At 44.7% G+C, this 27,549-nt stretch overlaps 1 protein-coding gene across 5 annotated transcripts in view; it reads right to left on the bottom strand.

Annotated features, from left to right (window-relative positions):
- The window catches only part of UBL7 (ubiquitin like 7), a 192,991-nt gene that overhangs the window by 74,168 nt on the left and 91,274 nt on the right, over positions 1–27,549 (bottom strand). For all 5 annotated transcript variants that reach the window (XM_069222209.1, XM_069222210.1, XM_069222208.1 and 2 more), the window contains exons 7-8: positions 23,884–24,011; positions 14,245–14,294 (exon numbers count right to left, since the gene is read on the bottom strand). In XM_069222209.1, the coding sequence (XP_069078310.1) occupies positions 14,245–14,294; positions 23,884–24,011 (178 nt within the window). The remainder of the gene's footprint in view (positions 1–14,244; positions 14,295–23,883; positions 24,012–27,549) is intronic.

Below are 27,549 nucleotides of genomic sequence, written 5' to 3'. Positions count from 1 at the left end.
TGGTGAGTCTGATAAGGTTGGAGAGTAGTCTCGTGTGGACGATGAAGAATGTCCATGATGTGATTGACGACGGTGCCTTGAGGTAGATGTACGCCTCGAGGAATAACCAGAACGCCCTGCAGATCGCGTTGGAGTCCTCGGAACAGGTTCTGGAGGAGGCGCCGGAAGAGGAGCCGTAGGCGTTACCGGCGTCTGTGGTAAAGGCGACTGCCTTTGTGAGAGCTGTGGTGATGGAAGTAGGATAAGCGAGGCCGAGGATTCTGAGGTTGTATAAACCCTTCTAGGCCTCTTAGATGGTCTTCTCGACGTCGAAGCACTCCTCGACGTCGAACTGCGGTGACGCCGAGTGCCTCTAGACGTCGACTCGTCTCGCCGCTGAGAACCTCTCGACGACGAACCTCGACGTCGGTGCAGTGACGGTGAACGCCTCCGACGGCGAACACTCTCTCTCGACGGCGATCTCCCTCGCCGTGTCGACGGCGAGCCCGACTCGGATCTCCTTGGCGTGGACTGTGTTCGCCGTGTCGACGGCGACCCAGATCCTCTCGACGTCGGGTGTCTTCGCCGCCTCGACGGCGAAATAGCTGTCGACGGCGAACAATGTCTTTTTCTCGCCGGCGAAGCACTCCTCGACGGCGAACATGTTGGCGCCGTTCCCTGCTTCGACGTCGACGCTCTCGACGTCGTCGGAGATCTATGTCGTTTTTCAGCAGGTCTGGAAGGAGTCATGGAGGAAACAGGTTGAGCCCTGGTAGAAGTCTGACCTTCTCCTCGCTCTGTAGTGGAATGGCCACTTTTTCTCCTGGAGTCGGATCTTCTCTCTGTCACGAAGGGTTCTTCTAGAGAAGGTTTTACAAATGTCACACGACTCCGGTTTGTGGCTGGATGGAAGACAAATTATACAGACCCTATGTGGATCTGTTTTAGCCTTCTTTCTTCCACAAGAAGGACATTTATCAAAAAGTGAAGGCATTTCTAACTAGAAAAACATCAAAATTCTGTCAGAATTTAACAGAAATCAGTAGAAAATGATCACTCAAAGGTAAAAACGTCGAGTGAAAATGAAATTCAGAAGATATTTCAATGAATTTCTGTCACAAAAGCTTTTGTGAGGTAGAGCTCAATGCTTCAGGGTCCTGTCAGCAGGAGCCGGAAAAAAGAACTGAGGCAACTGCCTTTTGCTGTGCATGATGGGAAACAGGAAGACTTTACTTTTCTTAAAGGCACAGCTCTATTTACATTCTGTATAATGGCAGCCTATGGGCTACACTGCCCTGCATTGTTTTATTCTCATCAGAGGTGTAAATAAAGTATGAGAATGTATTTGTTATTACATTTCTAGAATAAATAGGTGTTTGAACATGAATTTACACTACTATTGATTTTCTTTTCAACAATTTGGCCTGTGTAGCTGTTCACATAGGCTGCACAATGTTATTCTTAAGTGTTTTTTGACAGACCTTTTCTTTAAACGGCTGGTGTTTGCACTTAAGAATATACTTCACATCAGTGCTCCGGGGTCCCCGCAGGCGCGCGGAACTATTCAATGCTTATGACTATACATGGAAATCCCCTACGAGAGAAATATAACTACTTGGGGGTGTGGTTCACAGAAAACACGGTAGGGGCACAGAAAAACGCAATTAGACACAAAGCTGCTGTCATCACATACGGGCTCGTCAAATTGAATAATTGACTCAGAAATACTCGCTGCACCAATACTCAGAGTAACAAAGGTGACATTACTCCCTGCTCTGCAATATGGGTACCTGGCATGCCCGGGGTCCTTACAATCCACCATAGAACAGGCCCACTGCAGGTCATACTTAAAAGAATTTACAAGATACACGTTGCACCAGGCTCAGACTGTAAATGGGCCTAAAGTCACAGCAGATACACTGTCACGCACCAATCTTGAAATATTAAATCAGTCTCAGGAAGGCCAGCTCGCTCACGTTAAAACATCACCTGAGAACGTTTTTCGAGACTCCTGGCAACCCGTGGCATACACAACTAAGTAAAGCACAGAAGACTTTTGAAACGGGCAATTTCATTCAGCTGGCAGACACAGTGACCTACAGTGTTTGGAAAACATCGATTAACAAATTAGCACAGGAACTCACGAGAGTCCGATATCGATAACTAAAACTCCAATAACAGTCCCTGCGCTAAATGATTCCTATTTGGTCGGAGCCCCTCAACCATGCCTCCTAGAAGCAATAAATGCAGGCAAATCCTGTATATGTGAACATAAGCCCTCCCAATTAAGGACTTTAATCCTTCTTGGTCCGCACACAGGCAAAAAAAGTGCCTGTAGGCTCTGCTCTCACCATCAAGAAAGCTGTCTACACCTTCTGTGCTGCTGTCCCAAATTAGTAGCTGAAAGAAGACAGCTAATAATTCCAGTAGCTCTAGCTCAGGGAGCACGGCCCTCTATGGAGGTATCCAACCTTTGTTTTTCACATTCCGCACCCTGGGCTTTGGCAAGATGTGCAAAATATGTGACAGTTCTCAGGAGGCTGAAACAGATAGCAGGGCACATGTGGGTCCTAATCGCGTGTAAGCATCTCCTCATTGCAAACTGAGACAAAACGTAGACTATTTTTACTGTTTTTTAAAATATTTATTAGTTTAATAATTAATTTTGAAACCACACAGTGTTTCTCTTACTTTTATTTGTAACTGTTTAATTAACTGATCAATACATTGACAATCGATACTCTGCTATCAGGTGAAAATTGTGACAGAGCCCATTTCCAGATGGTCTGTGAAAGCTTTGAAAGTTGTAGCGAGACTATTACCCCGCCCCCTGTTTTTACAGATAATACATGACTGTTGCACTGTCCACCCGGACAAGGACAACCTTGTGAATGAGGTGCAGAAGGAAAGCTTTCAAGGCTAGGTGAACAGCTTGAAGATCGAGAAAGTGGATATGGTGACCCTAGTGCCTGGCGTCCCATATACCCTGTATCATGAGATCTTTCAGATGTGCACCCCATCCTGTGAGTTCGGCATCCATTTTGAGAGTTATGTGGGGAACAGGGACCAGAAGAGGCAGCTCATTCAACATGTTGTTGGGATTCCACCATTGCAGACAGTGATAAGTTTGGCGATCTACCAACATTAGATCCTGTAAGTGACCCTGTGACTGAGATCACCGACAAGCTAGACGTTCCTACAACGGATACATGTGTAGGCATGGATGGGGTATTACAGCAAAACAGGAGGCCATGATCCCTAGAGGATGCATGGATGTCTTCATTGTTTTCTCCTGATTTGGTTGAAATTGAGGAACTAGGGCCTGAAAATTGTGAACTCTTGCGAAATTGGGATAGGCTAGCCCAATGTATTTGTTCCGAATTGTTCCTAGATATTGTTGTATATGTAGAGGTTGTAAATGGGATTTGGGAACAATGATTGTGAACCACAAACTGTGAAGCAGTGGTATTGTTACCAGAGTATACTGGCGACACCGTTAATGGGTTGTGGCTTCGTAAGCTAATCGTCCAGGTAGGGACAATCTTATTTTCTCTCGGTGGAGATGGGCCGCTACTACTGCCAGACATTTGGTGAAAATCTGTGGTGCAGTGGTGACCCTGAATGGAAGGACTTACAACTGGTAGTGCCACTCATCGACCATAAACCGGAGATATTTGCAATGGGCTGGGTGTACTGGTAGGTGAAAATATGCATCTGAGATCTAGTGTTGTCATAAAGTCCGCCTGTTGAAGCAGTGGGCTCACGTCTTTCAGAGTGACCATGTGAAATTCTCAGAATTAATGTATTCGTTTAGTGGCCTTAGGTCTAGGAACGGCCACAGAAAACCGTCCTTTTTAGGTATGAGGAAGTATAGGAGTACACTCATCTTCCCATGTGTTGAAGAGGGACGGGTTCTACTGCTCCGTTGGGAAGGAGAGCCTGGACATCCTGTTTAAGTAATGTTTAATGTTGTACTGAGAGCCGATGACAGGAGGTGGAATGCTGGGAGGCGTGGTAATGAGCTCCAGACAATAACCATGTTGGATAATATCCATGTTGGATATTATACAACACCCACTGGTCTGTTATTTGTTTCCAGGTGGGTAAAACTGTGTGTATGCGTCCCCTGCCAAGTGTGGTGTGATCAATGGGAGGGGGGGAGAAGGGTGGGAGGAAGGCTATGCAAAGCAAGTCATTGTTTGCTGGTAGTGGTGGCAGCATGCAAAGTAGCACTTTTGCCTCTTTCTTTAGTGTTGTTTCCTTTATAGAAGCCTTAATAGTATGATTTTGTGAGGGAGTACTGGCTATGTCTAAGCTGGTATGAGGTGGAGGCATCTGGGGTAGTTATTTTGGAGCCTCAGTGATAGCTGGAGCAGCAAAAGGAGGCCACAGATTTAGGAGTTTGTAGGGCTCTCATTGACATTGACATTTCTGTGTCCTCTTATTTTCTCTACAGCCTCATCAACCTGGGGGCGGAACAGATGTTCTTTGTCGAAAGGGACATTGAGAACATTCTGGTGGATATCAGGGTTGAAGCCTGATATATGCAACCAAGTGTATTGTCTAAGGAGTACGCTACTGTTCATACTTCTGGCTGCACTGTCAAGAGAATCAAGGGCACATCTAATTTAGGTATTAGATATTATAGTTTGCCCTCAGCAACCAATTCTTGTTCCCTCTTCCAATGCCCACCTGGGAGATCCTGGGAGATGCTGGAAGAGCTCCTCCACCTCATCCCAGTGAGTACAGTCTTAGCTTAGGAAAACCTTTTACCTACTGTATCAATAATCTTGCTTTTTTTGTTGGGTGGCTGGCCCTTTTCCTAGCACTAGTGACCGCTAGGGAAAGAGGAGGTACTTGCCCTCCTATGTATACATGATTTATATTGATCATCATCAACCCTGGAAATAATAATATGTACCCTAACTTGGTCCTTGAATATGTCGTCTGTATGGCGAATCATGCCCTTGAGCATAGGCATGTTCTGTGTTCCCCTGTATGTGGAGGATAGCATTTTGAATAAGAAATCCTCTTTTGGAGGTTCCTTATGAAATTGTAGCCCATGAAATGTAGCCGCCCTAGCTATAATCTCCTGGTATGTGGTGGAGTCATCAGGAGGTGATGGGCGAGCATGGTCCAGGTCTGTATCCCCTGGTGGGTCAATAACATAAGAGTTTTAGGGGTCAGTGTCTGGTGGGACATTGTAGGAAGGTGGCTCTGTAGATACTATCTCAAAGTGAGAGATAGTGTGCACAGAGTCCAAGGGTTCCCCTTAGAGGTTGATAGGGGCAAAATAAGATAATACTAAGGCTATATTTTGTGGTAGTGTGGTCGAAAATGGCAATAAGCTATTTTAAAAGTGGACAGTGCAAAAATCAACAGTTCCTGGGGGAGGTAAGTTTGGTTAGGTTTCTCAGGTAAGTAAAGCACTTACACAGTCAGTCTCCTGAGCATAGGCAGCCCACCGCTTGGGGTTCAAGGCAACCCCAAAGCCACAGCACCAGCAACACAGGGCCGGTCAGGTGCACAGGTCAAAGGAGGGCCCAAAACTCATAGGTGCCTATGAAGAACCGGGGTGCTCCGGTCCTAGTCTGCTTACAGGTAAGTATCTGTGTCCTCAGGAATCAGACCAAGGGGGATTTGTAGAGCATTGTGTGGGGGGGGGGGGGGGGGCACACAAAACACACCCTCAGTGGTACAGGGGCGGCCGGGTGCAGTAGATAGAGTAGGCGTCGGGTTTGCTAAAGAAAGCAATGGAGGAACCCGGGGGTCACTTAGGCGATGTAGGTAGGGCATAGGTGGGGCTTCTCGGGCCAGCCACCAACTGGGCTAGGATGAGGGCCACCTGCTGGTCACTCCTGCACTGGTAGGTGGTTCCTCTCGGTCCTAGGGGCTGCGGGTGCAGTGCTTGGTCCAGGCGTCGGGTTCCTCTGTTACCAGGCAGTCGCAGTCAGGGGGAGCTTCTCTGCAGGTGTCGCTGTGGGGGTGCAGGGAGTCGACTCAGAGTCCACGTCGTTGGAGTCACCTGCGAGTCCTCTCTGCGGTGTTTGTTGTCCTGGACTCGAGCCTGGGCCGTCAGGTGAAGTGTGTGAAGACTCATGCTTCTGGCGGGAAGTGGGAGTCTCTTTAAACGTTGTTTCAAAGTTGTTGCAGCTTCTGAACAGTGCTGCTGTTCTCTGGAGTTTCTTCTTCCTTTAGGTGCAGGGCAGACCTCTGAGTCCTCAGAGGTTGCTGGTCCCGCTGGATGCATCGCTGTGCAGGTTCTTTGAGTCTGGAGACAGGTCGGTAGGGCTGGGGCCAAGTCAGTTGGTGTCTCCGTCGTCTCTGTGGGGCTTTCAGGTCAGCAGTCCTTTCTTCAGGTTGCAGGAATCTGATTTCCTGGGTTCAGGGTCGCCTCTAAATACTGAATTTAGGGGTGTGTTTAGGTCAGGGGGGCAGTAGCCAATGGCTACACCCGCTTTGTGCCTCCTCCCCGAGGGGAGGGTGGCACATCCCTATTCCTATTGGGGGAATCCTCCAAACTCAAGATGGAGGATTTTCAAAAGGCATGGGTCACCTCAGCTCAGTGCACCTTAGGGGCTGTCGTAACTGGTAGGTGACTCCTTGTTTTTCTCATTATCTCCTCCGGACTTGCCGCGAAAAGCGGGGGCTGTGTCCGGAGCGGCGGGCATCTCCACTAGCTGGGATGTCCTGGGGTGCTGTAACAACAGGCAGGAGCCTTTGAGGCTCACCGCCAGGTGTGTCACTTCTTGCAGGGGGAGGTGAGAAGCACCTCCACCCATTGCAGACTTTGTTCCTGGCCACAGAGTGACAAAGGCACTCACCCCATGCCAGAAACTCGTCTGGTTGTGGCAGGCTGGCAGAAACTGGTCAGCCTAGCACTAGGAGTCGGACTGGTATTCAGGGGGCCTCTCTAAGATGCCCTCTGGGTGTATTTTACAATACATTCCACACTGGCATCAGAGTGCATTTATTGTGCTGAGAAGTTTGATACCAAACTTCCCAGATTTCAGTGTATCCATTATGGAACTGTGGAGTTCGTAACTGACAAACTCCCAGACCATATACTCTTTATGGCTACCCTGCACTTACAATGCCTAAGGTTTGGCTTAGCCACTGTAAGGGCATAGTTCTCCTGCAACTATGCCCTCACCTGTGGTATAGTGCACCCTGCTTTAGGGCTGTAAGGCCTGCTAGAGGGGTGACTTACCTATGCCACAGGCAGTGGGTTGTGGCCATGGCACTATGAGGGGAGTGCCATGTCGACTTAGTCTTTTTCTCCCCACCAGCACACACAAGCTGTGAGGCAGTGTGCATGAGCTGAGTGAGGGGTCCCCAGGGTGGCATAGTTCATGCTGCAGCCCTTAGAGACCTTCCCTGGCCACACGGCCCTTGGTACCAGGGGTACCATTTATAAGGGACGTATCTGTGTGCCAGGGCTGTGCCAATTGTGGCAACAAAAGGTACAGTTTAGGGAAATAACACTGGTGCTGGGGCCTGGTTAGCAGGGTCCCAGCACACTTTCAATCATAACTGGCATCAACAAAAGGCAAAAAGTTAGGGGGTAACTATGCCAACAAAGGCATTTCCTTACAGACATTAAACAAATTATTCCCCGTATCAGGGGAATGGTACCATCAACAGGGGACCCCTGAAGGGAGGCATCTGAGGGATCTATGTCAGACTGCAGTGAAGAGGGCATGTCTGGAAGTGGTGGTGGTAGCGGAGGTGGTGAGGGTGGTGGCAGAGGCAAGTGACTGGTGGCCTGGTCAGTCCTTATGGGTTTTGGTGGAACAGGGACATCTAAAGCCTCTTGGAAAGAAAATGGTCTTTGGGAAGCTGGCGGCCAAGGAGGTGGTGGCTTGGCTACAACCCGTCCAGCTTTTGGTTGAATTTAAATACCAGGCTGTCTAGAGTCCACCTTTTCCTGTAAATTGTGGAGAATAAGCTCCACAGTTGCCTTGATAGTCTTTTTCAATGTCGACTCTGCACAAGACTCCAGCATTACTTTGATAATTTTGACTCCGGACAGGATCTCAGTTAGCCTCAACGGAGAATGCCTCCTCTTCACTAACCAAAGACTCTGGATGCTGGTCCTTCCAAACAGCCTGAAGTTCAAATCAATCAACCAGTATTTGTAGATGGCAGTGTTGTCACCCCTCTGGGTATCTGGGCTGCAGGGACTCCGAAGAGCCAGGTCTTGAGTTTCGTTCTGGAGTCCGCAAGTGAGGGTGCTGTTCAGAGATGATGGAGCAAGTAGTCCCAACCTTGGGGGGGCGATGTAGGCGAAGGAGTGGACTCGATGGAGCGGATTCAGGGTGGTGTGTGAGGGCTAGTGAGAAGGAGCACAGGTATCTGCTGGGTTAATGGAAGCACAGTCGGTGGTTGATCTAGGCTAGTCTGGTATCTCTTTAGGAAGGGGGAGCCAGTGCAGGTTCCTGAGGTGGGGGGTGATGTGGGCCCTTATGGGGGGGGGGGGGGTCCAGGATGAGTCTGGTTGCTGCGTTCTGTATGGTCTGGAGTCTTAAGGAATTGGGTGGAGATCCCAGCGTAAAGTGCATTGCCGCAGCTGAGGTGGCTTGTGACAAGGGACTGGGTGATGGTTTTCCTGGTGCTGAATGGGATACATCTGAAGATTCTGTGCAGCATGGGGAGGGCATGGAAGCAGGAGGAGGCGACTACATTGATTTGTCACTTTATGGTCAGTTGGCTGTTGAAGATGACGCCAAGGTTGCATGCATGGTCTGTTAGCGTGGGAGTGGGTCCGAGATCAACTGGCCACCAGCTCTGGTCCCATATGGATGCGATTCTTCTGAAGATCAGTACTTTTATTTGAGGCAGTTTTCTGTCATCCAGCTGGTTATATCGTTCATGGCGTTGTGGAAGTTTGTTCTGGTGGTGGAGAGGACTATGAGAGCGAGAATATGAGCTGTCCATTGTCTGCGTAGGAAATTATGTTGAGACTGTAGGATCTGATGATGTCGGCAAGGAGGGTCATGTAGGTGCTGAACAATGTGGGGTGAGGGATGATCCTTGGGGTACGCTGAATAAGATTTTCTTGGGTCCGAAGGTGAAGGGGGGTTAGTCTGGTACTCTGAGTGCATCCTGTCAGGAAGAAGGGGATCCATTTGAGGGCATTCGATTGTAGGATGTTTTGGAGTCTGATGAGGGTGTGGTGGGATACAGTGTACATGCAGATGAGAGGTTGAGAAGGATCAGGGCAATGGTCTCTCTGCAATCGGAAGTGTTCTAGTGTCAGCTGTGGCTGGGATGAACTGGGTCTCAGTGCTGTGGTGGGCACAGAATCCTGATTGGGCACTGTCAAGCATGTTGGTTTGTTCCAGGCATTCAGGGGAGCTGTTTATTGATGGCCTTCGAGATATTTGGTAGGGTTGGGTAGCAGACAGATTGGTCGATAGTTTTTCAGCTCACTGGGATTGGAGGATGGTTTCTTTAGGATGGGTCTTATTTCTGCGTGCTTCCATTTGTCCGGGAAGACTGCTGTGATGATGGAGGTATTGAGGATGCCGATGAGTTCTGTGCTGATGTGACTGGTTCTGAGGTCAATGGATGCTCCGGAGTGAATGGATTACAGGATGGCTGAGATGCATTATATGGTGAGCGGTGTCCATGTGGTGATTGTCCAGCTGGTGTGCGCTGGTTGGTCGAGACTGCTGAGGTGGAGAACTGTAGGTTGGGGAAAGAAGTTGTAGATGGTGGTGATCCTGCTGTGAAAGTAGTCCGAGATGGGGTCTGAGTTCTTGGGAAGGGTGGATAGTGTTCTCTGTGGCTGTTTTGTAGGAGTATCCTTTGACTATTTTGAAAAGTTATTTCATGCGATTGGTTGCTTTTTCAATGCGGGCTGTGATGGCTGCTTTCCTGGCTTCCTTGACTTGCTGGTGGTAGTTGCTATGGGCTACTTTGTGAGAGGCTCTTTTGGAAGGGTTCCTGGTGGATCCTCATTGCTTCTCAAGGCAGTAGCAGCTGCTCTTGGTGGTTCTGAACTCTGGGGTGTACCAGCTGGCTTGTCCTCAGGTTTTGCTGGCTCTTGCTCGCTTCAGTAGGGAAACAGTCAGCATATTTGGTGATCCAGTTGGAGAAGTTTGGGAAGGCCTATACTAGGTCCAATAAGACCTTGGGTTGGTACGCGCCTAGGACCTGGGTCCACTGTGTTTGTTACCTTGCCCCAGCTGCACTAGTTGGGGCTGTGGTACTTGGTGATGGTATGCTGGGCACTGGAGCTAGTGAGGTGGACAATGGTGAAGTCGGACGACAGGAGTGCTGTGACGTGACTGAATTTGACTCTGTTGATGGAGGTGAAGATATGTTAAGTGTGTGTTTGGTGACCAGCTGGGTGAGGACTATGTCGCTCATGATCTCCAGGAGAGTTTTGAGTTGGCGTTGTTGGGGGTCGAATTGTAGCTGGAAGTTGAGGTGCACTGTAGGAAGCTGGCTCTCCATACAGTGCACTAAAGTGAAATACACTGTGCAAAGTCCAGTGGATCCTCAGCTGGTATTGCAAAGACAAAAGTAGATAGGACTAATGCTCCATTTGTGGTAGTGTAGGCGAGCAGTTAGGCTTATCAATGGGTAGCGCGAAGCATTTGTTTTACCCACAGAGACAATAAAGGACACACTCAAAGAATATACCCGAGACCAATTTAGAAAAATAACATTTCTTTTTGTATATGTTTCAAACCCAAGAACTTTGTAATCAGGTAAGTAGACTTTTAAGCATAAAGACTTTGAAAATTGCAGTGTATTTCTGAAACTGAAGAGTTCTCTCAATGTTATCCTATGGAGGAAAACAATGTTCAGCAAACACAGGGTTAACAAAGACTTACGAAGCTAATCTCAGGGAGTTAAGGTAAGAACTGGGCACTGACCAGAACCACACCAGCACACCAGGTCTCTCCAAGCTGGGGCGGCTGGGTGCAATAAGGCATTGGGTGCTCAATGGTTTCCTATGGCGTTTGGTCCTCGTGAACACAGGCTGCAGGCTCTGGTTAGCTAGTCAGGGACAACAAGCAGATAGGTAGTAGTCTTGTGGTGCTCTGGGACATAGTTCTCTTCTCCTGTGGCCAAGGGCTATGGGATGGAGGGTTATCCTTAGGCCAGGGGGTCCTGTATGTTGAGGCGGCGGGCTTCACTTGTGGGGGGGAGGGGGTGGAAAGTCTCTGGCTGGTGTGGACCCAGGGTGGACTTGAGCTCCTAGGAGCCGGGGAACGTCATTGGCACTGATGGCCTACCTCAGCTGGGGTTAGGGGTCACGGGTGCAGTGGTTGCTAGAGCAGTTGGATTTTCTCTCTCCACAAGCCTGTGAGAGAGGGGGCCTGCATGCAGAAGCTGAAGGTGTCTCAGTCAGGCAAGTCCAAGATGGGTGAGACATTGGCACTGTCTGTTGTCTTCACCTCGGGCTGTGGATGTCAGTTGCAGTGGTCACTTCTGGTTTCTGTGGTCCAGCAGCTGCAAAGTCTTTTCTTTGGAGTATCTTGTTGCAGTGCAAGCCTGCTGCCCACAGGAGACTTGAGTCTTTATTGAAGGCTGGACGAGTTGGCTTTTTGTGAAGGATCCTTTGAGGTCAGCAGGCAGGCTGGAGGGGCTGGTTCCAGGTCAGCTGCTTCTTGTTCTCTTCTACGGGTGCAACTCTTTGTCCGGGTCTTCTTAGGTTGTCAAAATCGGAGTTCTAGGGTTCCGGAGTGCCACCTAAATACTCACTTTGGGGTTGTTACAGGGAGTGCCAGGCGCTAGCCAATGGGCTTACCACCTTTAGGGTGGGTAGACCTTTCTTATGACCACTTCCGCTGGGAAGTGGGCATAACCCTAACTCTAGTGGCCTAATTCCTTCTAAACAAGATGAATGAATCTAAAAAGCTCATCCACCTTAGGGGTGTTACTAGCATGAAGTGGGCACTCCTAAGTTAACAAATTTTCCCGTCTGTGCTGCGGCCAAAAGTGGCGTCAAGGCAGGTGGGTTTAGTCATCTCCACCATCTGGAGAGACCTGGGTCGCATTACAAAGGCAGCAAGGTCTTTGAAGCTCCCCGCCCTGAAATGTCCATGCTGCCTGTGAGAGGAGGTCACACCTCTGTCCAGTGCAGGTTTGTCTAAGGCCCTCAAGAGTGCTGGCTCTCACCTTAGGGGGGCAGAAACAAGTCTGTGGTGGTTGAACTGGCCAGGACCAGTCAGTCAACACACTAGAAGTTGGTAGGTTTTCAGGGGGCACCTCTAAGGTGCCCTCTGTGAGCATTTTTTAATAAATTTGTCACTGGTGGTCAATGAGGGTTTATTGTTCTGAGCTGTTTACTATCAAACATCCCAGTATTCAGAGATGCCATCATGTAGCTGGGGCACTCATAATGACCAGTGTCCAGCAAATGCATCTAAAATGGCTTTCCTCTGCACTTACTACGTCTGAGAATTGACAGACATAGCAGGGGCATATCGGTGGGTGGCGGGAGGGTGAGGCTTCTTGGCGCTGAGCAGGCAGGCTTGCTTTTGGCACACCTTCGGCACAGCAGTGCTGCGGCCTCCCTTGAGGAGGTTCTGGGGGCAACTCACAACGCTGAATGGCAGGAAACATCAGGGAGCGGGACCAGACACTACCAAACTCTATTTTCCAGCTTCTTCTCGCTTCCTTTGCGACCTCCTCTCTGTATTTCTATATTCTGTCCCTTCTGCTCGTCCGTTGGTACTTAGCGTGACAACACGGACAGAAACTAAATGGCGTCCTTTCCCTCATCAGAAGGGCATTGTATAGAAACTTAACTGGAGATGGAGTTTGAAGGCCTCCAAGGGCGAGGCACTTTGGGGGCCGCAACAGATGCGTCCACTCAATGGTTGGTTCTACCTCGACACACAAAGAGGAGAAATGCGATAAATAACAATACCAACAGTAGACAGAAACAGAACCCAAAGAGAGACCAGATGACAGTCTTGACTCAGAACGTAAGCACATATGTCTAAACCAGACAGCGGGGAGAAAACAATCTAACAGTGGAGTCGATGCCTATGCACAGTATCACCAAGAAGGAGGAGTCACTACCTCGTCACTCGAAAGACTTTCTTTGAAGAAAAACAACCTGCACACATCCGAACCAAACACTAGATGGCAGGAGTATGCAGAGCATGTGCATTTACAGCCACACATGCCTTGAACAGTATCCTACACTTACTGGCCAACTATGCTATTGGTAAATAGGGAGGAGGGTGAGAAGTCAAGGGGATTACAGATAAATAACTTATCTTTATAAATTATTGATTTCTCTCCGTTTCTCATAAACAGCAGAACAGAGTAGAAGGCTAAAAAATAAATCCTATTGCAGAGGTGAGAGCAAAACTATAGAAAATAAAAAATCTTCCACATCAAGCAACACAGGTTACATAGTGTGGTTCCATGAAACTTACTTGAGGTTTTGGGAGAAGAGTGTAAAATAGGAAAATCGTCTCAGATATGAGCAAAAGGATTCTATGTGGAGTCTCTTAGCTGCTCTTTTGTTAACTGTGTGGAAAGCAACTATGTCATCTACCAAATACACCTAATTGAGTTCTATTGGAATGTATACTCACCAGTGTCTGAAGAAGTGTAAGATGGTGAAACATCTCTACATGCAGGAGTGGAGAATCATGATCTCCCTACATAGGAGTTTGGAGGAAGGAGTGACTCCAAAGTTCTTAGGACTTGACCATTAGTCTATACATTTTAACTACTTGTTCAAATTTGGTTTGACTACATTTTTTCTCTGTTCAGCATTCTTTTCTAACAAAGCTCAGAAAAAATCCTTAGGTCCAGAGGTTGACCTCCTTTCTTGCAAACGATGGAAATACTGTTGACAGTTACAAGGCATTAAAGACAACCATGAGATATAACAATAAGAGCACTATATGCTTCTATGTGAACCTTTTCAACAAGCGTTCCTCTAATGTGAATTATAGAGACATTATTATAGATTATTTGCATTCTAATTTTATGTGTTATGTTTCAGGCCACTTTTTTCACTAGAAGTACTGTGTCTCCATATTATACACTGAACAAGTTTCTCCATTTATATATTATCTGTTATAGATCATGTCATACAACAGTTGGTTCTGTAACCGGACTCTCATTCAAATTGTGCCCACTGGCCAAACCCTAGTGTACTGCAGGCCTCGAGATAAAACACTTAAAATAGATATGTGCATTGAAAATAAAACATGTTTTCCAAGAGAGACAACTGCCAACAATTCAAATTCAAGCTTAAGCAATTGAAGTCATTTTTACATTTACCTGATGAAATTCGTCCTCTTCATCGGACAGCTCATCGAACAAAAATCCACCTACATGAGAGGTGAAAAACAGAGTGTGAAACACTTCATGCATAAAGTTCACGCACAGGCTCTCAGCATCATTCATTAATAAAAATCAGTTTAAGATCACTTGATCCTTGAGGTTTATAAGAGAAATTAAAAAATGTTTTATGAATAGAACACAATTGTGGAACAAATTTAGTTAATATAAACACATTTCATATTCACAAACCGCAGTTGAGGATAAATTTGAGGAATATACAAATCATGATGTAAAAGCAATTTGGAAAACTAGTTGTGCTTGTGGAAACAAGAATCTCAGCCCCTGGAGAGTTTAACTTAATTTACATATTAATTCAACATAGCACTACATCAGTGCACTGACTAAACAAATTCCTCTACTTTTGATAAATTAACAGAAGTCAGAATGGGGAGTGGCTCCATACTACCATGAGAACCTAGGTCCCACAATACAAGAACAGACCAGATAAAGCACAGTAGCAGTATAAAATCTATATATAAATACTATATATATATATATATATATATATATATATATATATATATATATATATATATATATATATACATATACATATACACACACACACAATAAAACAAATGTTAAAGTGAAAATATATATAGTTAGCTTTGTTTATTACACAATTTATGTTTAAAACTTGCACAAAAGCCATAAAAACGATAACTCCCATACCAAATGCTTTGCTCACGACCTCAGCCATCACAGATGTCATTACAAATGTAAATAATCTTATAGATGAGACTACATAACATAACCCTTGCTAATTTGAAAGAGAAGCCTACAAAATGTGGTAATATTTACTGGTTTAACTGTTTTATGAAATAACATTTTGCTTTTAGGTGTTATTTATTAGTATAAATAAATATTGCAAGGTCAAAAGCACTGGGCCTGGCGGTCAGGGTAGGCTCACCGTGCCCAGTTATGCCCTTTTTGCTTTTATTTTCCACCATGGTGCTTCGTGCACCTTGTTGGATGGTGGCTGCAACACAAATGTTCTATGAAGGTCAGCCAATTAGGGCGCACTGTATTCCTGAATCCGGAATCTGTAATGGGCAAATGGAGAAAAAGCTCTCTAGTTTAATGGTGCTCTTGTGTTTTTTTTTTTTTTTTTTTTTTACTGGATTAGGAGTAAAGCGGAGAATTCACTGATAAACTGGCCATATAGCTCTAAACCTTACCCTCTTCACGGCCAGACTAGAACATATTTAAAGTGCTAATTTCGCAAACACTTCTAAATTGGATTTACACTAAACCAAGTAAAAGCATCTCATTGAGCAACATCCTGCATGCATGCCAAAAATGTTGAAGTCCTGTTCAATCATTTTTCCTGTGGTGAAGAACAAAGAATTGCATGTCCGTTAAAATGGGTAATGTCACTTGAGAACCTGCTTTATTGGCCACTGCCCGACAGTTCTGTGAAAAAACTGCCACTAAGGACCCAAAACGGACGAACATTTTTTTTTTCCTGGAAGTTTTGTGGACTTTGGTCAAACAGCGCCAAAGGTATTGGTAAAACAAAAAAGTATTGAGTGGAAACTCAATTGCCACCCGTGTTCGTGCTTAGGATGTAGGCTCTCCTCGTGCCTAGAAAGGTATGAATCAGTATGAAAATCAGTAGAGTAATGGATTTCTGTATGTGAAGAGGAGAGGCATGGGTGGGACAAGCAATGATCATGGTGCTCTAGTGGGCTTTAAGACCGCCTAGTCTCACCTGTGAAAATTAACCCATCAGATTTCCAGAGGTCACGGGCAAAAGAAAGAAAAAAGTATATGAAAGATAACATTGTTCATTTTAAGGGCTGTGGACTGGAACTGAATTGGATACAGCTACGGACAGAACTATTTTCCCACCTCCAAGGACCATGCGAGAGGCGAGCAGTCTTCTTGGAGCCCATGTAACTGAGCAGGACGAAGTTGGGTTCAGCCCAAAAGTGGGCCAGTCACCTCTTCTAAAGCTTAACTGAAGGGCTGTATCTGCACAGCTGACTGGGCTTTAGTGTGCCATGGGGAAGTTCTGATATCAGGCCAAATTGCTCACTATACCAGAGAATCCTCTCAGGGTGGTGCTATCCATCAAGAAGGAAGCCCACAGTACAAAGCAATGTTTCACCCAATACCTTGGTCTTTAACCTTAGTAGTCAACTCTTCCCTTACTCTGTGTTGATTAACATTTGGAAGGCATCGGTCTCGAGGACCATTTCCCTAGACTCAGACATCTGAATGCTGCTGTTCAATATAGCTAATAGTCTGAGTATTTTCAGGAGTTGGTTAGCACGATTTAGTGAGAAATAAGATGAATTAAGCAGTTATTACTAAAGAGAGATAGTGATCAACTGCACATACAGATGAAAACTATTTGTAGGGACAGATGTGAATCTCCAAGTCTGTAGTCACACTTTCCACTTAACATTATGCTTGTGGATGGGTATTTTGCCACAATGTAAACATATGTCCCCTCCGATGTCTGTGGTTGGATTGCATTAAATCAGTGAATAATCGACATCACAAAGGTGGTTTTTCACCGATAAATTCCTATAAAATAGGCCCCCAGAGATCCCTTGCCTATAAAGAGTATCTAGTACAAACTTGCCTGTTCTTGGTCCTACATTGGTGGCTTTGTCTCCTTTCAGGGTAAGTACAATAATTTGCCCACAAAATGTAATGTTTTTCCCTTTTATGCAAAACTTTATTTTTCTGTCTCATTCAATTCTTGCTTTATGTAATTCCCCAAACTCTACAGCACTTCCCTTTTAGACAACTTTTTTTTCTCACTTTAATGAATAGTGGTTTTGTCCAGATTTCTTTTATAAGAGATCTTCCACTAGATGTTTGATTGCTTTTGGGTTCATTGGGAGCTTTCATGATTTCATGCTTTCTTGTAGAATGGGACACCACTTCTGTTGCCTTTTGATACACTGTTTGCTTCTTGGCATCTTCTTAATTACCTGATCCTTTCTTCATTCATCTCAGGGGGTTAGGAATGTTGATTAGTGCTATACTGTTTGTAAAGATAGCAAGTCAACCTTCTCAGTGCAGGCATCAGACACCGACAGATGACCGAAATACAACTACAGTGAGGCAGATATTGGAGAGGGTTTTATAAAAATAAAAAAAATGATTGATGGCGTTCGTCAGAGGTAAACAAAATTTTGTTAAGACATTTGGTGGGTGAGGGCGGCGCTCAAGACAGACCAGCCGCCACTGTGCAGTAATGTATTTGTTTTCCATGTTCCTTAGCACACATTAATAGATTAAAAAGCCTCTAAGTGTTGTTTTTATGCAAAAAGGGTCCACTTCCTGCACAAAATTATCCTGACAATTACGCAGACATCCTAGCACTATAGCGCAAGGGGGCCTGTGTTGGTGCAATGCAGCACACAGTGCACCAGCCTATAGAGAGCAGAACTGAGTCATTTCTTGAAAAATCTGCTCACCCCAGCTGATGCAGTGTAGCAACTTTGCTCACTGTATTGTTTCTCGAAGTATTTTCTGGTATTGCATACGTGGCAAGTTGGGATTTTTGCCTTTTTTAGTGTCTTTGGAGCGGGTCTTTAGAGGAGTTTATCGGATTGCAGTATTGATAACCTAAGGGCTTTTTTGATATTCCACTTTGTATCTCCCACACATCTCAAAGAAGCACATAATCATGCACTGTTTTATAAGCATTTCTGCCCTCCTCGAAGGATAAAGCATTTCAGAAGCAAGGTTTAAGACAGTCCTAGATAGCATCACAGTGGATAACTGCTGCCCAGTCTCTAACTTGGCTAATGGAGGACCGATCACATGCAAGTTCAGATACGGAGACACCTGAAGGAGAGAAAAATGGAGCAAAATATTGAAGTGATTTTTAGTCAGCGTTCCATACAACGACTTGTCTTCCATTGATTGAAGAACATTTTCGTGGCAGTTGTGATGTCCCTTTGAAAGCAAAACCTACTGTAGCAGAGTAGGCCAACTCAGAGAGCAGACCAGCACAGACCATGCTTTTTTGGTAGCCTGCTAATTTAGAGCAGCCCCAAATTCCTAGTTCACTTCAGGCGCTGGATGTAAAACCAAAGAAATTTGCCTGTTGAGCAATTTCTGAGACAGCATGTAGGCATTCTTGGGACTCCCACTATACTTGGCGAATTAAAGACTTTTCTGGGCATTTAGCTAAAAATAGAGATAGTACACAAACCAAGCATACAGTCCAACTGATCAATGCACACGTTTTGGGTACACCCAGATTCACACTGATAAGAAGCAGAAATCATTTTAAGGGTTGAGCGCGCAAGCCCTCTGACCTGTTGTAATCTCTCTTTGGGCTTTTAACCACACCCACTCTTGCTATTTATTCTTTGTTGTGCTTGTCTTAAATGCTTAACTTCTATCAGTGCATTTTGTGAAATGAACATACTTTGTGTGCCGAGTTCCCACCCAGGCGATTTCACTAAGCGAACATTGTTGTTGGCCAACCCACTACGTCCTGCTTCCTCCTGTTACAGCGTGTGATGGCCCCCCTCTGGTTTCGGTTTGCCTTTCATCCCAGCCGCGATCCTTTCCTTTCTAGACATTCACGCAGGAAGCCAATAACTCTTGAGCTCGCGCTCATGGTGGCTGTGGCACTTTGAATTGACTTGCTTCAGTCAACTGTTTTACTTTTGAATTTCAATTTATGTGGCAAGAAAAGTTCAGTTAGGAATTTAGAATGCTATTAGCCCTAACTCGAGCAAATATGAGACACATTGCATTGCAAATGCTTATTTGCTATTGCTTCATATGCTTCAATATTAATCATTGTGCATTGTCCGAGCTGATCCAGACCAAGGCAGGTTGTTCAAAATTCCAAGGGTTGTGGAACATTTGTGTGACAGGTAGCTAGAGATTTCTACTCAAAGAAATAATAATGCTATTGATGGGTCCTTGATCATGCACAAAGGGCGGCTGCTGTTTAGGAGATACATACCAATCAAAAGAGCTCATTATGGCATCAAAATGTATATGCTGTGTGAGCGGTCTACTGGCAGTAGAGCGGTTCAGCGATCTGTGCAAAACTGGAACTGTGGCATGCTGTACAGTTCAATGCCACTGCAAAGGATTCCTGCACAAGCTTGTAAAACACTTCAAAAATCCCAAAGCACTGTGTTGTGTTCCAATGAACTGCTTCCAGTCAAATTCTCCATGATGAGAGCATTTCCCCAGTCACTGTTTAGGGTCAGTTGGCTGAAGTGCACAAGCCTACCTGTATACTTGATTACAACAAGTACATGAACAGAGTGGATAAGAATGACCAGATATTTCAACTTATAACACTAGTCTTAAAACTTTCACGTGGTATAAGAAGTTGTTCACCCAACTGATCCAGTTGGTAGTCACACTGTAGAAGCAGTAGTATCTACTCCATGTACTGTGGAGGATACTGTAAGGCTACAGGATCAGAACTTTGCTGCTGGCATTCCTGCAACAGAGAAAGACTCAACTATGTTGTCTTTGAGTCTACTGTAAACAAGGAGAGAGACTGAAGAGTTGGTATTACGGTCTCCAGTGCCCATATCAGACAGGCCTGTTTTCTAACTTGCTGTAAAATTATAAATTAAGTATTGGCAAATTGACTGAGGTGGTGCTGCCCTCGCATACATCTTTCAGTGACTGTGCATGGATACATACATTTAGCAAGCAGTCTTTCAAATCATTTCCTCTAGTTGAAAAAAAATCTTGGACTTGCTTATGGCATGTTTGACACCATGATCTGATGTCAGAATGTGGTAGATGTTCTATTTGGCAAAGTGGCCCATGTTCCATCGACCATTATGTGCAGTAACTAATGCACTTGTCATACTACACTGAGCACCCTGTCCCGCAAAACCTAAAGCCTTTAGCAGTTTTTGAGGTGCTCTTTAGGGAACTTAGGACAACCTTCCCCTGCATGTTTACCTTGGTTTCAAAGGCAGATGCGCTCACTCAGTTCGAGGAATGCAGGCCACAAGTCATACTGAGACACCCCAAACTTGCAAATTTACAAAGTGGAAAGATTTGGATTTAGTACAGCAAGTGCACTAAAGGCGCAAGAAAAACACTGCTTCCTGAATTACATTACAGTCACAGCACATAGGGTGGACAGGACATATGCCACGTTGTTACAGAGTAGCCGGTGAGCCAAAAAAGAACGTCCTCAATAGTTTTTGAAGGTCTTCCCCAGCACGTTTACATTAGCTTCAAAGGTAAATATGCTAGTCCAATTTGAGGGATGTAGGCCTCCGATACGCCTCAACTCAGATCCACAAACTGGAAGGAGTTGGGTTTAGCGTATCGAGTGAGCCTCATGTGGTCCTTATGGAATCGTTAGAAAAGGTTCATCTTGGGCTGTCCAGGTTGGTGCAAATTGCATTAAACCCACTCACTCTTTCATAATGCCCTGAAACTTCAAACACTGTTGAAGATCACACATTTTCTTTACATTTTGTGAGGGAAAGTTCTAGAACCTGTGGCGAGCAACACATTTCCGACCACTTAGCATTGTTGCACTTCTCCACATACAAATGGTATCCAATATGTGTGGGTGAGCATACCCTCATTGTTGACCTTGATTTGGTTCGCAAGGGCTTCTGAGTAAGAGAACCTTGTGAGAAACACAAGGCACACAGCCCTGGATTCCACCAGGTGTCTAGTTTTCAGAAATGAGCAGGTTTGCTAGGTTTCCCTGGGTGCCTACAGAGCTAGGACCCAAAATCCACAGCTAGCCAAGTTGCCAGAAACGAGTTGGGTTTGAAGCCCTAGGAGATATCCTTCACATGGTGGAAGTGAAATCTTTCTAAAGTTTACAGCAAAACTATCAGTTGACCCGCAGGCAAAGATACAAATATTTACAACACATGCACTTCAATGATGGGGGCAAACATCCCGGACCATTCTCCCTTTAAACTGGGTATTGCAGGGAGAAATAAAACAAAAGGTTGTAAGACAACTTTACCGTACCTTGATCAACCATGCCCCAAACAACCTTCAAGCTATACGAGGCAAATGGGAGGCAGACATTGGAAAAATGGATGACGCAGATTGGGAGGTGGTATTCATGCACCCAAAGGAAGTGGCTGTCAAGTCCCAATCAAGAACAGTATAGTTGAAAATACTACACCGGAGCTACTACAACCATAGTCAATTGTTCAGAATGGGTAGGTTATCTAGCCCCAGATGCCTGAAGTGTATTTCCAAACGAAGAAACATTCCTACATATCATATAGGGATGCCCAAAATTGAAAGGTACTGAAATTACATGATACAGGAGCTGGAACCAGTTATGAGCCCTGAGTTAACGGGAACGGCCCAACTAATACTTTTGGGGATCCAAAATGACATGGACATTCCATGTTGACAGATGGGATTTTGCACGTTGGGGTTCATGGTAGCCAAGCAAGACATGGCTATGATGTGGGGGCAGACACAAGCACCATATTACTCTGGAGGGAGGGAATGGTAAAGTGCATGGAGGCAGAAAGGGTGGGGTTTGAAAGTAGGGGGTACCCCCAAGACATCTGAAAAGGTGTGAGTAAAGCAGAGAACCTATCACAGGCTTGAGGTGCTAAGGGTAAAAAGGTACTCTGGACTGATGCCGCACTTCCAATCACAGTGGGAAGAGCCTTAGGAAATGTATTAGGGTTGAGTATCACTGTTGCCAAAGGGAAAGAGTTCAGGAGGAAGGATGAGGAAGTTTTTATTGTACGGAATCAGCAGATTAATATTCAGTTTTGTGTCTTTAAAAATAGTGTTTTAAGTGGAAAAGTCTGACCTGTCCATGTTGCGATTTGGACCCTTTCCTATTACGGGTGTTAGGCCTACCCACACAACGGAGGCACCATTTTTGTCTGGAGACTTGGGGGAACGCTCAGTGGTAGGAAATTGGTGGAAAGAAATTACAGAACTTTCCCTCATGGTAATGTGAGGGGAAATGTGTGTTTTTAGCCACCTTTTGAGGCCTGCAGGGTGTTGTTGGTAAGAAAACTTCATGACAGCTGCACAAATGAAGCCTGGACTCCCCGAGGTGCCTAGTTTTCAGAAATGTGCTAACTTAGTACGTGTCCCTGGGTGCCAGACCCAGATTCTAAGGCCACCAACATTCGAGAAACAGAAAAAAAAAAGTTGATTGTGTGGAAAAACTGGATCCTTCCATGTTGCGTTCTCGGCCTTTCCTGTTGTGGGCTCAAGGCCCTCTCACACATGAGGTACCAACTTTATCGGGAGATGTTGGGGAATACTAGGTGGTAGTAAGGTTGTGGAGCCCTGCAGATTCCAAAACTTTGCCTCATGGAAAATGTGTTTTTACAAAAACTTTGAGGTTTGCAAGGTCTTCTGGGTAAAAAAAAAAAAACCTTGTTAGAGCCATATAAGTCACCACCCTGAAAACCCCGGTGTGACGAGTTTTAAAAAATGTCTGGGTATTGTATGTGCCATATGAACTGCTCTGTACTCTATACACAATGAAAAACAATAGTAAGGTGCACCTCTGTTGTTTCTGGCTATTGAGGGTTCTAGGAGCACCTACAAACCCTATATAATTGCCATAACTAGAAGGTTCTACTGGACGTAATAGTATATTGCTTTTAAATACTGCCCATAGTGACAAAAAGTTACAAATAAAAACACTGTCCTAAATGTCTGTTTATTTCTACTAATTTTCAGTTTTTTTTTTCATTTCAACAGTTTCTTTGGGAAAACCTTAAGGGATCCACACACTTGACCTCTAGCTGAATTCAGAATTTTGTCTACTTTTCAGAAATCTCCCACGAGTGTCACACCAGTTTCCACCACAACCTGGAAGTATGTTAAAAGTAGAAACATTAGGAAAAATAGGTTCATAGAAAAAGTCTGGGACAATGGTGATTTTAGTACAACATCTGTTTAATTGATACAATGTTGGGGGAGGTGAGGGGTGGCAAACATCCCCCCCCCCTCTTTTTTTTAACACAAAAAAATAGTTTCTAGCTATATTTTGACTATTTTGGGGGTGAATCCACAAACACTGCATTCCTTTATAATCCTTTTGATGGTGGGAAAAAAGTACACAAATTTGGTGGGGATACCTTATGTGGAAAAATAATGTTAAGGAGGCGCAAGTGTGAAGTACCACAAGCAGCAAAAGAATGGGCTCAGTACTGGGGTGGAAAAGCCTTAGCAGTTAAGGTATTACTGCACTGCTTTAGTAAATTTTGAGTACACACTGACAAGGAAAGGAACTCAGTAACATTCAATTTACTAACTGATTAACACTCAACATTGAAACGTTATCCTCAGACTAATGATTGTGCTGCAATGCCATACTAGTGGAAGACTGTGCACAACACAACTTGAAAAAAACATTTCTATTTCCATGCTTTACACCTGCTTCTCTTTGGATATGACCTTCAGTACCACTTCCAATACAGTAAACCAGACGTCTCTGAAAAGATATGGTGGATTAGCTCACAAACAAGTTATAGCCTTCTTCCATCCATGGAGATTTACTAGATTCCTGAAATACACTCCAATCATACACACCAGAATCGCTGCTGGCAACCTATGTTTGTGAATCAATTAGTGCTGCTTCGATGTAGGTAAACGTACCAGGCATTTGGACAGTGGAGTGCAAATTGCGAGCAGCAGCTTCAGTCGGTGGCAAGGAGGTGCTTCCAGCTACAGAATGCAGAACCAGAACTAAGGCATTTACCAGTGCAGGATGGGAAGATGCTAGCCTGGTGAAAAGGGGGAAAAAACAGACATCAAACACTGGCAGTTAGGATAATGAATATGCAGCCCAAACCCTAACGAAAAAAGTTACTTATCGTCGGTAAAAATCTTTCTGGTGGATAGTCAACCTGCAGATTCCTCCTCTCACGAATCTCCCCTAGGTGCCAGACTGGACCCAGAAATTTTTCAACTGCTGGCTGTAATCAACAGATGGCACTGACATCGCTCAAAGTGGTTTTGACACCTCCTTGAAAATGACATCACCGATATATGGCGCCATCTGCCGCTTTGAGGTGAGTTCTTGTCCTTTTCGCCCCCATGCCGTTACAGGCAGAGAGGAACCCAAAAAAACTTAAATGACTATAGTGCCCAAAACTCAACTTCAATGCCATGTTACCAGTCCAGTAAGCATTCCTCATAATAGTTCCTTACTGACCTGTTTGACACAGGGTGTCAAACAGGTCAGTAAGAAACTTGTAGATACCCAATTAGTGGACTGATGGAGAGCATCTGGCTTTTTTTCTGGCACGACTTCAGTTGTACAGAATTTATAAAAGCAGAGAGTTGATAGTTTGTTTGACTGGGTGATACCAATAGGTGTAGCTTAATCATGGAAGAAAGGTCAGAAGGATAGATGGGGAGGAGTTACTAGGTGGTCAGACTAACTGTTTGGATGGAGTGAGGGCCCCTACGTTCAGAGGAAGGTGTAGTTGTTGCTGAGCTCATTCAAGCAGGGAGCTTACGAGGAGGTGGTCCAATGTTTGCCAAAGTCTCAGAGATTCTGGGGTCCCCAGGGAGGTTACCTAGTGACATTGGATATCTAACACAGAATTGTCAAGTTCGGTAAGAGCTAAAGAGGATGAAGAAACTCATGGTTCCAAGATCACATATGGGAAGTTAAGTTAAATTTTGGTATTGAAGATACTTGCGAGTTGGATTTGTTTTCCCTCCCACTCAATAGGATTTAACAAATTTACACCTAAAAACATGTTCTGTGTCGCCTCAAGAATAATTACAGTTCCAGCATTTGTTTGTGTCTATCAGATTTAGCATGGAAGGTCTGTCCAGAGACCAGTGTGTACTGTGAAAAGTTCAGATTATTTTATTACACAGGGCTTTGGTTCTTATGATGGTCCATATTTACATTCAGTGGTAGTTTCCTACCTAAAATACTGTACTGTTTTGCAGATTTGGTTTGAGGGGGGGGGGGGGGGGTTTGCTATATGAATGTTGCCTAATTGGTAAATTTGAGACAGTATGATCTGATGAGTGCCATTGTTTAAATCTGGGTCCTTGAAAAGGCCTAGTTTAGAGATCTTAGATTTTATTGTTAGGAAACTGCAGAAGCTTAGGTTGGATAGGGAGTATTTACGTTGAGATCTGTAAAAGATAATGGTATGGAAGGTCATATAGAGATATACCTAACAAGACAAATTTGTTTTGATGCCCAACTTAGACAGACTGATGAGGAGTTTTCCATACTGTTTTTGTTGCTATTCTACAATGTAGACGAGAAAAATATTTTTTGAAAGACGTAGGCATTTTTATCCCTCCATCGATCGTGCTTTGACTGTGTCTAAGAGTATTTGTTTTGAGTGGGAATTCATGCAAGACCTAGTTAAGACTGAGGGCTTATAGAAAGGGAATATAAATGCTGTTCAATGTGCAGTCACTGGGGTTGATATAATTGGTCGTCAAAGTCAATTGGACTTTTGGGTTGCTAAATATGCTTTTTGGTAGTTAAATACATTTTAGAATTTGAAACTTGCCTCAATATAGCTTAGCCTGAGGATTGTTTTTTTCTTACATGAAATTCTGCCTTTTTTTAATTGTTCTACAGCAATTGTGAGGTGCTTTTATTAATTATGAAGATAAAGCTGCTCAATAGTCCAACGGGTAACATGCTGGAATTTAAGTATCATTGGCATGATCATCATTTCCATCTGCATTTTCTTACTTAAGAATCAATACCAAAGCAGTACCACATGAGGGCTGGGCAGAGGACATAGCAAGGAGGCAGAAAGCAAATCCCAAAACACACAATACATATTTATATGTTGGTAACCGCTAAATAAGCATCAGCCCCAAAATGAGTCAGAAGTTGAACCTAAGGGCTGTACCCCCCCACCCCACCACCGGCCAAGAGTCCCTGACCTTACCTAACAAAGACATGCATAGATATGAAAAAAGAGCAAGATGCCTCAACAGTAATTCCCAATATCACAGGTACGACAGTCAGTAGACAATTGGTTGATGCCAGAAAACATTGAAGAGAAAGGCACCCAAAGGAAGGGTGGCACAGTGCCCCAGCTGCCTCCCCCACCCCCTGAATTATAAGGAGGCAAGTGCAAAATAAACCGTCTAAACACAATCACTACTTCCAAGTTAAAGACAGTAGGAGAGTGCCTTGATGTAATAGCAAAAAAACAGCAACCATCCATCACACAATAACATCCCAAGTGTCTAAGACCAAAAGAAATAAAATTAAAAAAAAGGTATACCAAGAGTAAAAGGAAGGGTATCAAATGGAAATCCTTTCTACAACAGAGAAAATGGTGCAAGATGTCAGAAATCCAATAATTTAGCAGATGCCAGATGAAAAAAGCGAGTGCAATGTATAGGTACAGCCTGTCAAAGCTGAACATTCAAACCAAAAACTAGCAGCAGAACCAAAACAAGTTCCTGCATGGCATGCAAAAAACAAGGGCATCCGGTTAACCTGCAGAAACTGTTAACGGAGGATGCACCATAAACAAAAAAATACCAATTCCTACCAAAAGTGCAAAGACCACAAAGTCCAAAAATCTCAGAAGTAATGCAAACCCAAGTTACAGAACCCCAGGAGACCTGGGCCACCAAGGACAGTGACGAAAAACAATCCCAGGAGCGAAGTGATCCCATTAGAACTGCTCGCTACTTAAACAACAGATACCATCAAGATGGAGGAATTCCATAGTCCGGAAGTGGAACAAGCAAAAGGAACAAGTCATAGTATGACACCTGAGCCAGTTCAATCAGGTTTGATCTTCAGTAAGACCTCCCACCAAAGCTCATACATAGTTACCAAAAGGTGAGAAACAAACTGACGAAAAAAAGTGTTCAGAACACCGGAAGAAATATCTTTCACAGCACACCACATACAAGTGTAGGTGTATTAACTGGTACAAAAGAGCAGGCAAATCCCAGCTGATGTGCCTCCAAAGTAGTTTTAGGGAATCCCAAAATGTAGCACACCAGCATTAAGGAGTACCTGACAGCTCTGCTCATATTCAACAAAACATATTCTCTTTATCGGCCTAGCCTTCAAAAAACTAATAAACTGGCTGTGCATGCTCCATAACTTAGGTATAGGGGAAGACAGCAATCTAAACAAGGAAGACTATGCCCCTGCCTGTGTCTCCCCAATTCTCGATTAGCGCTTGCTCAGATTAGATCACATGTGAGCTTTCAAAGTATAAATCCAACAAGCTAGCTGGGTGAGTACTCAGGACACCAGAAGTTCTGAATCTAGCATTACGGCAAAGGGAAAATGAAGAGTCCATT

The sequence above is a fragment of the Pleurodeles waltl genome, chromosome 3_1, assembly GCF_031143425.1.
Source record: "Pleurodeles waltl isolate 20211129_DDA chromosome 3_1, aPleWal1.hap1.20221129, whole genome shotgun sequence".
Classification (NCBI taxonomy): Eukaryota; Metazoa; Chordata; class Amphibia; order Caudata; family Salamandridae; genus Pleurodeles; species Pleurodeles waltl.
Note: the sequence above shows the minus strand (reverse complement) of the source record. Positions and strands in the feature narration are given on the sequence as shown.